The sequence below is a fragment of the Dama dama genome, chromosome 9 (genome assembly GCF_033118175.1).
Source record: "Dama dama isolate Ldn47 chromosome 9, ASM3311817v1, whole genome shotgun sequence".
Classification (NCBI taxonomy): Eukaryota; Metazoa; Chordata; class Mammalia; order Artiodactyla; family Cervidae; genus Dama; species Dama dama.
In genome coordinates this window covers 18,474,597-18,486,670 of record NC_083689.1, presented here as the reverse complement: position 1 = coordinate 18,486,670, position 12,074 = coordinate 18,474,597, and the positions used below count along the sequence as shown (strand labels likewise).

Sequence of the window (12,074 nt, the reverse complement as noted above, 5' to 3'; positions counted from 1 at the left end):
AGGTGGCGCTAGTGGTAAAGAACCCACCTGCCAATCCAAGAGACCCAAGAGATGCGGGTTCAGTCCTTGGAGGGCTATGATCCATAGGGTCTCAAAGAGTAGGACAGGACTGAAGCGACTTAGCACACATGCACACTTAACCAGCAGCCAGCATCAACATCTTCTAATACTCATGGCTCATCTTTTTTTTTTTTTGGCTATACTGGGTCTTAGTTGTAGCACTTGGGAGTTTCGTTGCAGCATGTGAGATCTAGTTCCCTGACCCGGGATCAAACCTGGGCCCCCTGCATTGGGAGCCCAGAGTCTTGGCCACTGGACCACCAGGGAAGTCTCCCCATGGCCAGTCTTGTTTCAACTTGACCCATGCCACTGGATCATTTGGAAGCAAATCCCAGAAATCATGGCATTTCATCTGTTAAAACTGGTATATATCTTGAGAGATGTTACCACAAGCAATAACTAACAATGTCATTGTCACAATTGAGAAGTTTAAACAGTCATCCCTCAATATCATTTTATAGTTTAGAGTGTTTAGATTTTCCCAATTGTCTCTTCAATATTTGATGAATGGTTGTTTACAGTTCATTGAAATAAGAATCCAAACAGGGGACTTCCCTGGTGGTTCAGTGGCTAAGACTCTGGGCTCCCAAAGCAGGGGACCTCACGTTCTATCCCTGGTCAGGGAACTAGAGCCAACATGTCATGACTAAGTCCCGGCACAGCCAATAGGTAAGTAAAATCAATAAATAAATGTTTATTAACAATCCAAACAAGGTTCATGCACTGCTTCTAGTTGGAGGCAAGTTCCTATTAAGTTTTGGGTTCCTCTTCTTCCTTTTCCCCCCTTGCAACATCTTTGTTGAAGAAACTAAGCTGTTTGTACTGTAGACTTCACCAGTCTGCTGGTGTCCTTGTGGTGTAGTTTAACACATTCCTCTGTTCTCAGTTTGACCGACCAAGCGTCAGGTTCCGTGTCCAGTTTGGGGGCAAGTCTCTCTCACAGAGGGCCGTGAGTCCTCTCAGCAGGTGACACTCAGGGGATGTTTGTCCCTCCTTTTGTGACACAAGCCGCCACCTGATCAATCAAGAGGCAGGTTTTCTTTTCCAACATTTTATCTGAAAGGTTACAAACATTCAGAGAAGTTGGAAAAAGAGTACAGTGAATATTCATGTGCTGTGCTTAGTCGCTCCGTTGTGTCCCACTCTTTGTGACCCCATGGCCTGTAGCCCACCAGGCTCCTCTGTCCATGGGGATTCTCCAGGCAAGAATACTAAAGTAGGTCACCATGCCCTCCTCCAGGGGATCTTCCCAGGCCAGGGATTGAACCCAGGTCTCCCGCATTGCAGGCGGATTCTTTACCAACTCAGCCACCAGGAAGGCCCATAGGTTCCATAATTACCATGGTGCTACATTTTCTTTATCATACTGTGTCTCTCCATCTATCTGTCCATTCATCTGTCAATCCATCTCATGTTTTGGACACAAATCAAAATAGGTGGATGTCGCTTTATTTTATTATGAATGTTATGAATATGAATGTTATCATTTTAACCATTTTAAAATGATTTAAGAGGCTTCCCTGATGGCTCAGTGGGTAAAGAATGCACCTGCAAAACAGGAGACACAGGAGAAGGGGGTTTGATCCATGGGTTGGCAAGATCCCCTGGAGAAGGGACTGGCAACCCACTCCAGTATTCATGCTTGGAGAATCCCATGGACAGAGGACCCTGGTGGGCTACAGTCCATGGGGTCACAAAGAGTTGGATGTGACTCAGCAACTAAGCACATGCAAGTGGTTTCAGTATATAATTCTGTGGCATTAAATACATTCATGATATTCTACAGTCACCATCAAAATCTGTTTACAGCACTTTTTCATCCCCCCCCAAAACAAACTGCCCTCATTAAATACTAACTCCCCATTTCCTTCTCCCTCTAGCCCCTGGTACTCACCCTTCTAATTTCTCTATGAATTTGCCTATTCTAGGGACCTCACATAAGTGGAATATTTCTTCTTTTGTGTCTGACTTATTTCACTTAACATAATGTTTTTGAGGTTCATCCATGTAGCATGTGTCAGAATTTCACTTGTTTTTAAGGCTGAGTAATATTCCAGTGTGTGGCTATGCTTCATTTATCCATTTATAAATGCTTTATTTATCCATTCTTCTGTCGATGGGCAGAATTTGGGTTGCTTCCACCCTTTGGTTAGTCTGAATCATGCTGCTCTGAACATTGGTGGGCAAGTATCTGTTAGAATCCTCCTTTTCAATTCATTGTTGGTGGTGGTTTAGTCACTAAGTAGTGTCCAATTCTTGCAACCTCATGGACTGTAGCCCTCTAGGTTCCTCTGTTATGGGATTCCCCAGACAAGATTATTGGAGTGGGTTGCCATTACCTTCTCCAGGGGATCTTCCTGACCCAGGAATCGAACCTGCATTGCAGGCAGATTCTTTACCGACAGAGCTATAAGAGAAGCCCTTTCAATTCTTTGAGGGTCTATATATCTAGGAGTGGAAGTGCAAAATCATTTAATTCTATGCTTAACTTTTTGAGAAACCATCAAACTCTTTCCTACAGTGGTCGCACCATTTTATATTCCTGCCAACAGAATACGATGGCTCTGTTTCTCCACATCGTCACCAACACTTGCTACTTTCTGTTTTGTTTTGTGTTTTTGAGAGTTGTCATCGTGACAAGTGGAAGAGCTATCTCACTGTGGTGTTGATTTGCATTTCCCTAGTGGCTCGTGATGTCGAGCATCTTTTTGTATGTCTATTGGCTATAACTTCTTTGGAGATCTACTTGAGTCCTTTGCCCATTTTTTATTTTTTAAAAAAATATTTCTTTATTTGGTTGCACCGGATTTTAGCTGTGACATACAGGGTCTTTTCACTGCAGCATATGGGATCTAGTTCCCTGACCAGGGATAGAACCTGGGCCCCTGCTTTGGGAGCGTGGAGTCTCAACTACAGGACCACCAGGTAAGTCCCCTTTGCCCATTTTTGAATTGAGTTTGTCGTGGTTGAGTTGTAGGAATTCCTTACAATCTAGATATTAATCCCTTATCAGATATATGAGTTGCAAATACTTTTGATTTGGGTTTTAGTTTCTCTCTTGGCACCACGTGGGAAATGGACTTTTGCAGAGGCGGGGCGAGTGAGGAGAGATTTAACTGGAGCAAGAACTCCAGGTCAGAAGGGGGCGTGGCCTCAAGGATGGGGCGAGTGGATGAACCCTGAGCGCCATAAAGGTCCTCAAGAAGGTCCCTCTCTGGAGCTCAGATCAGAGGCACGGGAGGCAGGTCAAAGGCCTCAGAGATGGAGCTGATGGAGTAGGGGTGCCCACCTCTCTCTCTCTCTCTCTGTCTCTCTCTCTCACACACACACACACACACACACACACACACACACACACACACACACATGTCCTTTCTCTTGGGATGAGGAGATCAGCTACCTGGAAGAGAAGGGCAAGAGGGATGAAGACTGGGATGAGAACTCAGTTACAAGTATCACCCTTGGCAGATGGTGGCTCAGGATTTAGCTGTCCCTCAAATACTCCACCTCAGCACTGCACACAGGCAATGGGAGACCACCTCGAGATCGTCAACGACTGGTTGTTGTTCAGTTGCTCAGTCGTGCCTGACTCTGTGACTCCTTGGACTGCAGCATGCCAGGCTCCTCTGTCCTTCGCTGTCTCCCAGAGTTTGCTCAAATTCATGTTCATTGAGTTGGTGATGCTACCTGACTATCTCATCCTCCACCGCCCCCTTCTCCCGCCTTCAATCTTGCCCAGCATCAAGGTCTTTTCCAATGAGTTGGCTCTTCACATCAGGTGGCCAAAGTATTGGTGTTTTAGCATGATTCCATCCAATGAATATTCAGGGTTGATTTCCTTTAGATTGACTAGTTTGATCTCCTTGCAGTCCACGGGACTCTCAAGAGTCTTCTCCAACACCACAATTCGAAAGCATCAATTCTTCTGCACTCAGCCTCCTTTATGGTCCAATTCTCACATCCGTACATGACTATTGGAAAGATAAGGAGCTCTACAGAAGTCACCCTGCCAGCCAACATAGAGGCTGGCACAAGTTCCCAGTAAATGTGGGCTCTGTTCATTGTCACAGTTTTACTCATCATAGGGGGTCCCTCGTTGTCACCCCCCCAAATCTTTTATTTGCCTCCCAGGAACATTGAGATCTCATGCTAACTCTCTGAAGATCTGCCCAAAAGTCTGCCCATTGTTCCCTCCTTGAAACGTCACCTCGAAATCCCAGCCCTTTTCCTTCAAGGCCGATGTCCAGATATCCCCATTAACTTCCTCTCTGGGAACAAAACAGCCTACTTCACCTAAGTTCAACAGGAAGGAGATGTCTTACCACCTTCACCCCTGCCCCCCTCCAGGCTTTCCAGTACTGAGAAAAAAGGAAGCCGATTGAACTAGCACTTCCTGTGGGTTGATCTGGGGACAAGGAGTGTAACTGAGGTCTGCCCTCTTTGAGACTCCTCAGAGACTCGCCAGCACTCTCCATTTCCCTGAGGCTGTCACTGTGGACACCCACAGGGTGGCACAAAATATCCCCCTGCCCCTCCCTCAGCTTGGGCAAGATGTGGCCCCTGGACTTCTGCATTCTTAGCTGCAGTGACAGTTCTTCCTTCCCCTGGAGGTCCTGCCTGTTCACCGGTGCCCAGTGCTTCATTAAGGGAACTTCCTCCTCCAGGCCTGTCACCATGATGCCCTCAGGGCCGCCGCCCAGGTTCTGCTGGACTTCAGTCGTCTTTCTGCTTCTTGCCTGCTGTCTGTTGTCCACAGGTGAGGCCCAGTGAGCTGGGGAGGGCTGGAGATGGGGGGTTGCTGGGGACGGGAAGGAGAACAGTGCACCTCACACCCTGCTGCCCAGGGCTGCGGCAACACTTCTTTGACTCAGATCTGTCAGGGGGCTCCCCCGTATCCTTGGGGGAAAGTGGTGGCTCCTTAACTCAGCCTTCAGGACTCCCTGAGGCCAGGTCCCTGCCTTTCACTTGTCCCCTGCCCTCTTCACAGCATAGACACACACACACCCAAACACTCACGCCTGCACGCATTCACTCCCTGCTCCATCTGGACTCTTGATCTCTGCCTATACTCTTCAGTCTGCCAGGATCACTCTTGCCCTTCACTTGGCTAAGTCCTCTTTGACCCTTTAAAACTGACCGTAGTGGTTCTCTCCAGGAAGCCTTTCCTGACTCACTTCCTCCTGGCCTCCTTCTCAACTCTCCTTGGTTCCTGATCCATCTTTCCCTGATCCTGTCTTTCCCATCCATCCTGATCCTGTCTTTCCCACTAAACTGAAGCACCGTCGAAGGCAGAGACCTTCATATCTTGGCTAGGGGAGGTGTCGGAGGGTGGAGCCTGCAACTGGGTGGGCTGGGAGGCACTGGAGGCCCCAGCAGAGACTCTGTTTGTGCAGGTGCCCAGGGACAGACGTACCAGTTACGAATGGAGCCGAAGGACCCAGTGGTGCCTTTTGGAAAGCCCCTCGTGGTAAACTGCAGCTTAGATTGCCCCAGCCCTGGATTAATCTCCCTGGAGACAGCCCTCTCCAAGAAGCTCCACAGCAGTGGCCTGGGCTGGGCGGCCTTCCGTCTCACCAACGTGACTGGTGACATGGAACTTCTCTGCTCTGGCCTCTGCAATAAGTCGCAAGTGGTAGGTTCCTCTAACGTCACAGTGTATGGTGAGTAGCTGTGGCTGGAGGTGGGATGGCCTTGGGCAGTGGTGGGGGTAGACGACCAATGGTACAGGGGAGCGAGGTGTGGCTGGGGCCCTGAATTTGCACAAATGGACCCGGATACTCAGAGCTCAGACCTGGGGGTGTGTGTTCATGTGTGTGTGTGAGAGAGAGAGACAGAGTCAGAGAGAGAGGGGTACATCTTAACCACATGCCAAAGCAGCAGCTGTGAAATCAACTTATTTGATTCTCAATAAGCATTTTGTGTGTGTGCATGCATGCTAAGTTGCCTCAGTCGTGTCTGACTCTTTGTGATCCCATGGACTGTAGCCCGCCAAGCTCCTCTGTCCATGGGATTCTCCAGACAAAGAGTAATGGAGTGGGTTGCTGTGCTTTCCCTCCGGGGGAATCTTCCTGACCCAGGGATCCAACCTGCAGCTCTTGAGTCTCTTACATTGGCAGGCGGGTTCTTTACCACTAGTGCCACCTGGGAAGCCCAATAAGCATTTTAACAATGATATTTCAGGAATTCCTTGGTGGTCCAGTGGTTAGGACTCCAGGCTTTCACTGCCAAGGGCCTGGGTTCAATCTTTAGTCAAGGAACTAAAACCATGGAAGGCTCTCGGTACGGCCAAAAAAAAGGACATGTTTTTTACTCAATTTTTAAAATTTCTTTTAATATAGTTATTTATTTATTTTGTTTGGCTGCATTAGGTCTTAGTTGCAGCCCGCGGGATCTTCCTTTGCATAGACTCCAGTTGTGGCACATGAGCTTCAGTAGTTGTGACATTCAGGCTCTGGAGTACATGCGACTCTCTGGCTTTGTTGCTCTGTGGCATAGGGAATTTTAGCTCCCCAACCAGGGATTGACCTCGTGTCCCCTGAATTGCAAGGCAGATTCTTAACCACTGGACTACCAAGGAAGTCCCTATTTTTTCTTTTTTTGTATTTACTTATTTATTTGGCTGCACTGTGTCTTAGTTGCGGCAGGAGGGAGGTAGGATCTAGTTCCCTGACCAGGGATCGAACCCCTGTGCATTGGGAGCGTGGAGTCTTAGCCACTGGACCACCAGGGAAGTCCTCTATTGCTTTTATTTTTATGACAGGTAATAAATTCATGTGGCTCCCAAATCAAAAAGTATTAAAAAAAAAAGGGGGGGGGAATCAGTGTTAAGTCTCCATTTACCTAGTGTGGGCTGTGAATGGCTGTTGTTTTTAGTGCTGACCCATAGGTGCTCACCCCAAAGCCCTTATGAAAGCCTGGGGTCGGGAGGTACACTTGTGAGCCTCATTTCACAGATGAGGAAACTGAGGCTCAGTAGGGGTAAAGTCACTTGCCAGGGTCCGTGAGCAGAGATGCCTGGAGTCCAGGTCTCAAATCCCTGCTCTTCACAGCTGAAGTCTTCCTCTCTGGACCTGATATCCCCGTTACCAGTTTCTTATGAATCCTTCCGGTTTCTCTGCATTTAAAAGAAGACAGGGAATTCCCTGGCTGTCCAGTGGTTAGGACTCAGTTCTTTCACTGCTAAAGGCCCAAGGTTCAATCCCTGGTCAGGGAACTAAGATCCCACAAGCCATGTGGTACAGCCAAAAACAAACAAACAAAAGAACCCAATAGACTAGGAAATGGCTGAGTACATCACTCAGGGTGCCTATGGTTTTGTGAGGCCTCAGAAAAGTGTAGTGTACATCTGTAGCTGTGTGTATGCTCTTCCTGTGCATGCACCAGTGTCTGTATTCATGGTTGTGTACCTATATGTCTGTGAGCAGGTGGATCTGAGTGTCCTTATCTTTGTGTGAGTGTACTTGTATGTCTACAAATGTGTTTGTCTGTATGCTGTGTGTGCCTGTGTATGTCTCTGGACTTGTACCTTTTAAAAATAGCTTTTAAAATTATATTTATTTATTTTTGGCTGGGCTGGGTCTGCATTGCTTGAAAAGCTTTTCTCTAGTTGTGGCGAGCGGGCCTCCTCTCTTGTTGCAGAGCTCGGGCTTCTTATGGCTTCTCTTCTTGCGGAGCCCGTGCTCTAGGGTGCGCGGGCTTCAGTAGCTGTAGCTCGCGGGCTCTGGAGCACAGACTCAGTAGTTGCAGCGCACGGGTTTAGCTGCTCCTTAGCGTGTGGGATCTTCCCGGATCAGGGATCGAACCCACGTCTCCTGTATTGGCAGGTGGATTCTTTACCACGGAGCCACCAGGGAAGCCCCTGGATTTGGATCTCTGTGTGTTGAGTGTCTGCATGTGTGTATGTGTCAGTATCTGTGCCCGCGTGTGTATCTATGTGAGTATGTCTGTTTCTGAGCATGTGTGGATGTCTGGGCCAGTATGTGTCTAGATGTGTCTTTGTGTGTACTTCTGCACGTTTGCCTACGTGTGTATCTGGGTATCCCCATCTGTGTGACTGAGATGCCTCTGTCCAGTGCTGTGGCAGGAGCCTTTTGTCCTGGCTCACGAGAGCCCAGTGGGCTCATCTCTTCCCAACTCTGTGTCACACTGAGTGGCTTTAAATCAGCCAAAAGTGGGAGTATTTACAACACAGAAATTGGCAAACACTCCACGTGGGGACTCCCTCATCCACCATAGAGAGCCCAGGCATAATCAGCATTGGCTACCATACCACTAGCCCTTGAGTGGAGGTTAATATGGGGGCCGCGGTGTTAAATACTCTAAAATTGTAAATTTGTTGCTGTTCAGTTGCTAAGTTGTGGCTGACTCCTTGTGACCCTGTGGACTGTAGCCCACCAGGCTCCTCTCTCCATGGGGATTCTCCAGGCAAGAATACTGGAGTGGGTTGCCATTTCCTTCTCCAGGGGATCTTTCTGGACCAGATCAAACCCGAATCTCTTGCATTGGCAGGCAGGTTCTTTAACACTGAGCCACCAGAGAAGCCCTGTAAATGGTTAGATGTTACAAATTTTCCATGGAAGCCTGTGACAGCTTCAGAGCCAGGCTTGAGACCTGCTCCCCCAGGGGAGGCCCTGGGTTTGGAATGTGTGCCTTTGAGGGCCACTGCAGCTGCAGCTGGGATTGGACCCAGCCTGGATCTGTTGAGTACCCCCAGGACTGTATAGAGCACCCTCAAGAGGCTGCCCTAGGCCTTGAGCACCTGGGACAGACTGGGGAGGACCGGACCAAGCTCTGGGAAAGGCCAAGATCAGAGTCCAGGCCAGAGGCTGAAGGAGGGGTCAGGGGAGTTCCTAGATCTGATGTCATGGAGGTAGGTGGGCACACAGGTCTGGAGTTTGGGAAACCCACTGTCTAAGCCTGGCTCTGCCCCTTCCTGGCTGCGCATCCTTGGACAGATCACCTCACCTCACTGGGCCTGTTTCTCTGTCCATAAAAGGGAAGAATAATAGAGGAGATTTCACTTGGTTGGTGTGTGAATGAAGGTGGATGACATCTGGAAAGAGGAAGGAAAACTCAAGATAAACAGGAGGTTTTATGATTACTATTAACATCATAAATGGCCATAAACTTTAGTCCTCTTCCTTGCCTTTTTTTTCCCCCCATTAACTGTGAACAGAAAAACTGATTCATTTCAATGCCTGCCAAGGTGTCCAACAAAACAGGAAATAATAATCATGATGTTAATGATAATGGCAAACACATATACTAGCACACTTGTAAGTCCAGCAGGTTTATTAACTTGAAGTTCACAGTCCTGCAATGGGCCACCCTGGACTCCTGTCCACAGTGGGGGCTGCTGGGCTGACTGGTAAGTTCTACCCTCCCCTTCACACGCCTCCATTCAGGGTTCCCAGAGCGTGTGGAGCTGGCACCCCTGCCCCTCTGGCAGCCGGTAGGTGAACAACTCAACCTGAGCTGTCTGGTGTTTGGCGGGGCGCCCCGGGACCACCTCACTGTGGTGCTTCTCCGCTGGGAGGAAGAGCTGGGCCGGCAGCCCGTGGGAAAGGAGGAGCCTGCCAAGGTCACGTTCATGGTGCAGCCGAGAAGAGAGGATCATGGTACCAATTTCTCCTGCCGCTCAGAACTGGACCTGCGGTCCCAAGGACTGGAACTCTTCCAGAACACCTCGGGCCCCAGGAAGCTCCGAACCTTTGGTGAGGGAAAGAACTGCAGACGGTGGGTGATGAGTGGAGCCAGAGTAAGCGTTCCCTGGCCACGGAATTCCTGAGAAAGGGGTGGCCTGGTCCTCAGGGCTTTAAGGAACACACGCCCTTGGCCATTGGGCAGGGTAGCCTCAGATGGGAGGCTCACAGTCTTGGGACTTTTGAAGAAGGCTGTGTGTGTCCTGGAAAGAGGCGGGGTGGGGGTGGTGACGATGGCCACAAGGTATCCTGGGAAAGAAGGACCCTGGTTTAGGGGGACGAGTGTCATGGGGAAAGGGGATCTCCACAGCTGTGAGACCCCCTCCTGCTCACTTCTATCCTTCCTTCAAGCCATGCCCAAGACCCCCCCGCGCCTCGTTTTCCCTCTGTTCTGGGAGATGGAAACCTCCTGGCCTGTTAACTGCAGCCTGAATGGGCTGTTCCCAGCGTCGGAGGCCCATATTCAACTGGCGTTGGGGAACCAGATGCTGAATGCCACAGTCGTGAGCCAAGCGGACACGCTCACGGCCTCAGCCACAGCGAAAATCGAACAAGAGGGCACCCAAGAGATTGTCTGCAACGTAACCTTGGGGGTGGAGAACCGAGAGACCCGGGAGAAGTTGGTTGCCTACAGTAAGAGGGGGCGGAGCCAAAACTGCTCAGGAGGGGAGGGGTGGGGCTGACCCCGGGAACTTGACTGCATATAGTAAAAGTGAAAGTGTCCGACTCTTTGTGACAAGGATTGTATAGTCCATGGAATTCTCCAGGCCAGAATACTGGAGTGGGTAGCCTTTCCCTTCTCCAGGGCATCTAACCAACCCAGAGATCGAACCCAGGTCTCCCACATTGCAGGCAGATTCTCTACCAGCCGAGCCACAAGGGAAGCCTAAATATACTGGAGTGGGTAGCCTATCCCTTCTCCAGCGGATCTTCCCGACCCAGGAATCGAACCGGGATCTCCTGCATTGCAGGCAGATTCTTTACCAACTGAGCTATCAGGGAAGTCCCATAATAAGAGCAGCGGTAAGAGGGGGCGGAGACAAAATAGCTCAAGAAACGAGGGGCGGGGCTGACCCAAGAGAACGTGACTGGCCTCTAGCCCAAGGGGGCGTGGCACACAGGCAAAGACTAAACCTGAGACAGGAGGGGCCTAAGTAACCCGAGAGGAGCCTGAGTGCCCCAAACTGGGTGGGGTGAGGGCTGCAGAGTAGGTGAAGGGGTAGCCTGGATACCCCGAGGGGAAAGAGGCAGGTGGGGGCAGGGCTTCACCCAAGGGAGGTGTGTGGTCAGCAAACTCCTGGGCAATGCCCCGCCTTTAGGCTTCGAGGGGCCCAACCTGAACCTGAGTGAGCCTAACGCCACCGAGGGGACCACGGTGACTGTGACTTGCGCGGCCGGACCCCGAGTCCAGGTCATGCTGGACGGAGTTCCAGCCGCGGGACCAGGACAGCCTGCCCAGCTTCAGCTAAATGCCACCGAGAAGGACGACAGGCGCACCTTCTTCTGTAATGCCACTCTCGAGGTGGATGGGGTGACGTTGCACCGTAATAGGAGCGTCCAGTTGCGCGTCCTGTGTGAGTAGGTCACGCTGACCTTTAATCCCTTGCTTCTTTGGTTTGAGACTTGTCTCTCCCTTGCCCCATTGTGCCTCGGGTGTGTTGGGTGTGTCTGATCATTTGGCGGTCCCACAGACGGCCCCACGATTGACAGAGCTAAATGTGCCCAACGCTTGATGTGGAAAGAAAAGACTATGCATATCCTGCAGTGCCAGGCCCGGGGCAACCCGAACCCCCAGCTACAGTGTCTGCGGGAAGGCTCCAAGTTTAAGGTGCCCGTCGGGATTCCATTCCTCGTCTTGTTAAACTACAGTGGTACCTACAGCTGCCAGGCGGCCAGTTCACGGGGCATGGACAAAATGTTAGTGATGATGGACGTTCAAGGTAAGCCTTGGCAAGGCGAGTTTATCCTAGACGGGCAAGCTTAGGGGGAGCCGAGACGAGCGTATTTATTCTTCGCTTTCTGCACAGCTCGGAACCCCGTCACAGTCAATATCGCCCTGGGAGTGTTAGCGATCTTGGGCCTGGTGACTCTCGCTGCAGCCTCAGTGTACGTCTTTAGGGTGCAGAGGCAACATGACATTTACCACCTGAGGCCAAGGAGCACCCGGTGGCCTCTCACGTCTACACAGCCCGTGACTGTGGCAGAGGAGTTATCCTGAGCTCAGTGATACTGAGCAAAGACGACGGGGGCTTGGCTGTATCTATCTTCGAATTCTGAATAAAGGCTTGAAAATCCTTACACTGTGGCTGGATT

General features: G+C 50.3%; 1 protein-coding gene across 1 annotated transcript; it reads left to right on the top strand.

Moving 5' to 3' along the window:
* Positions 1-4,465: 4,465 nt before the first annotated feature.
* On the top strand, positions 4,466-12,059 carry ICAM3 (intercellular adhesion molecule 3). The gene is made up of 7 exons (XM_061150277.1): positions 4,466-4,816; positions 5,454-5,720; positions 9,465-9,773; positions 10,113-10,394; positions 11,081-11,335; positions 11,453-11,701; positions 11,789-12,059. The coding sequence occupies exons 1-7, from the start codon at positions 4,612-4,614 to the stop codon at positions 11,977-11,979; spliced, it is 1,758 nt and encodes a 585-aa protein (XP_061006260.1). The 5' UTR covers positions 4,466-4,611; the 3' UTR covers positions 11,980-12,059.
* The last annotated feature ends 15 nt before the right edge of the window (positions 12,060-12,074 follow it).

Coding starts and splice junctions, on each gene's coding strand:
- ICAM3 (XM_061150277.1), top strand. CDS start 4,612: ATGTGGCCCCTGGACTTCTGCATTCTTAGCTGCAGTGACAGTTCTTCC. Junction 4,817..5,453: donor CTGCTGTCTGTTGTCCACAG/GTGAGGCCCAGT, acceptor CTGTTTGTGCAG/GTGCCCAGGGACAGACGTAC. Junction 10,395..11,080: donor GGAGAAGTTGGTTGCCTACA/GTAAGAGGGGGC, acceptor CCCCGCCTTTAG/GCTTCGAGGGGCCCAACCTG.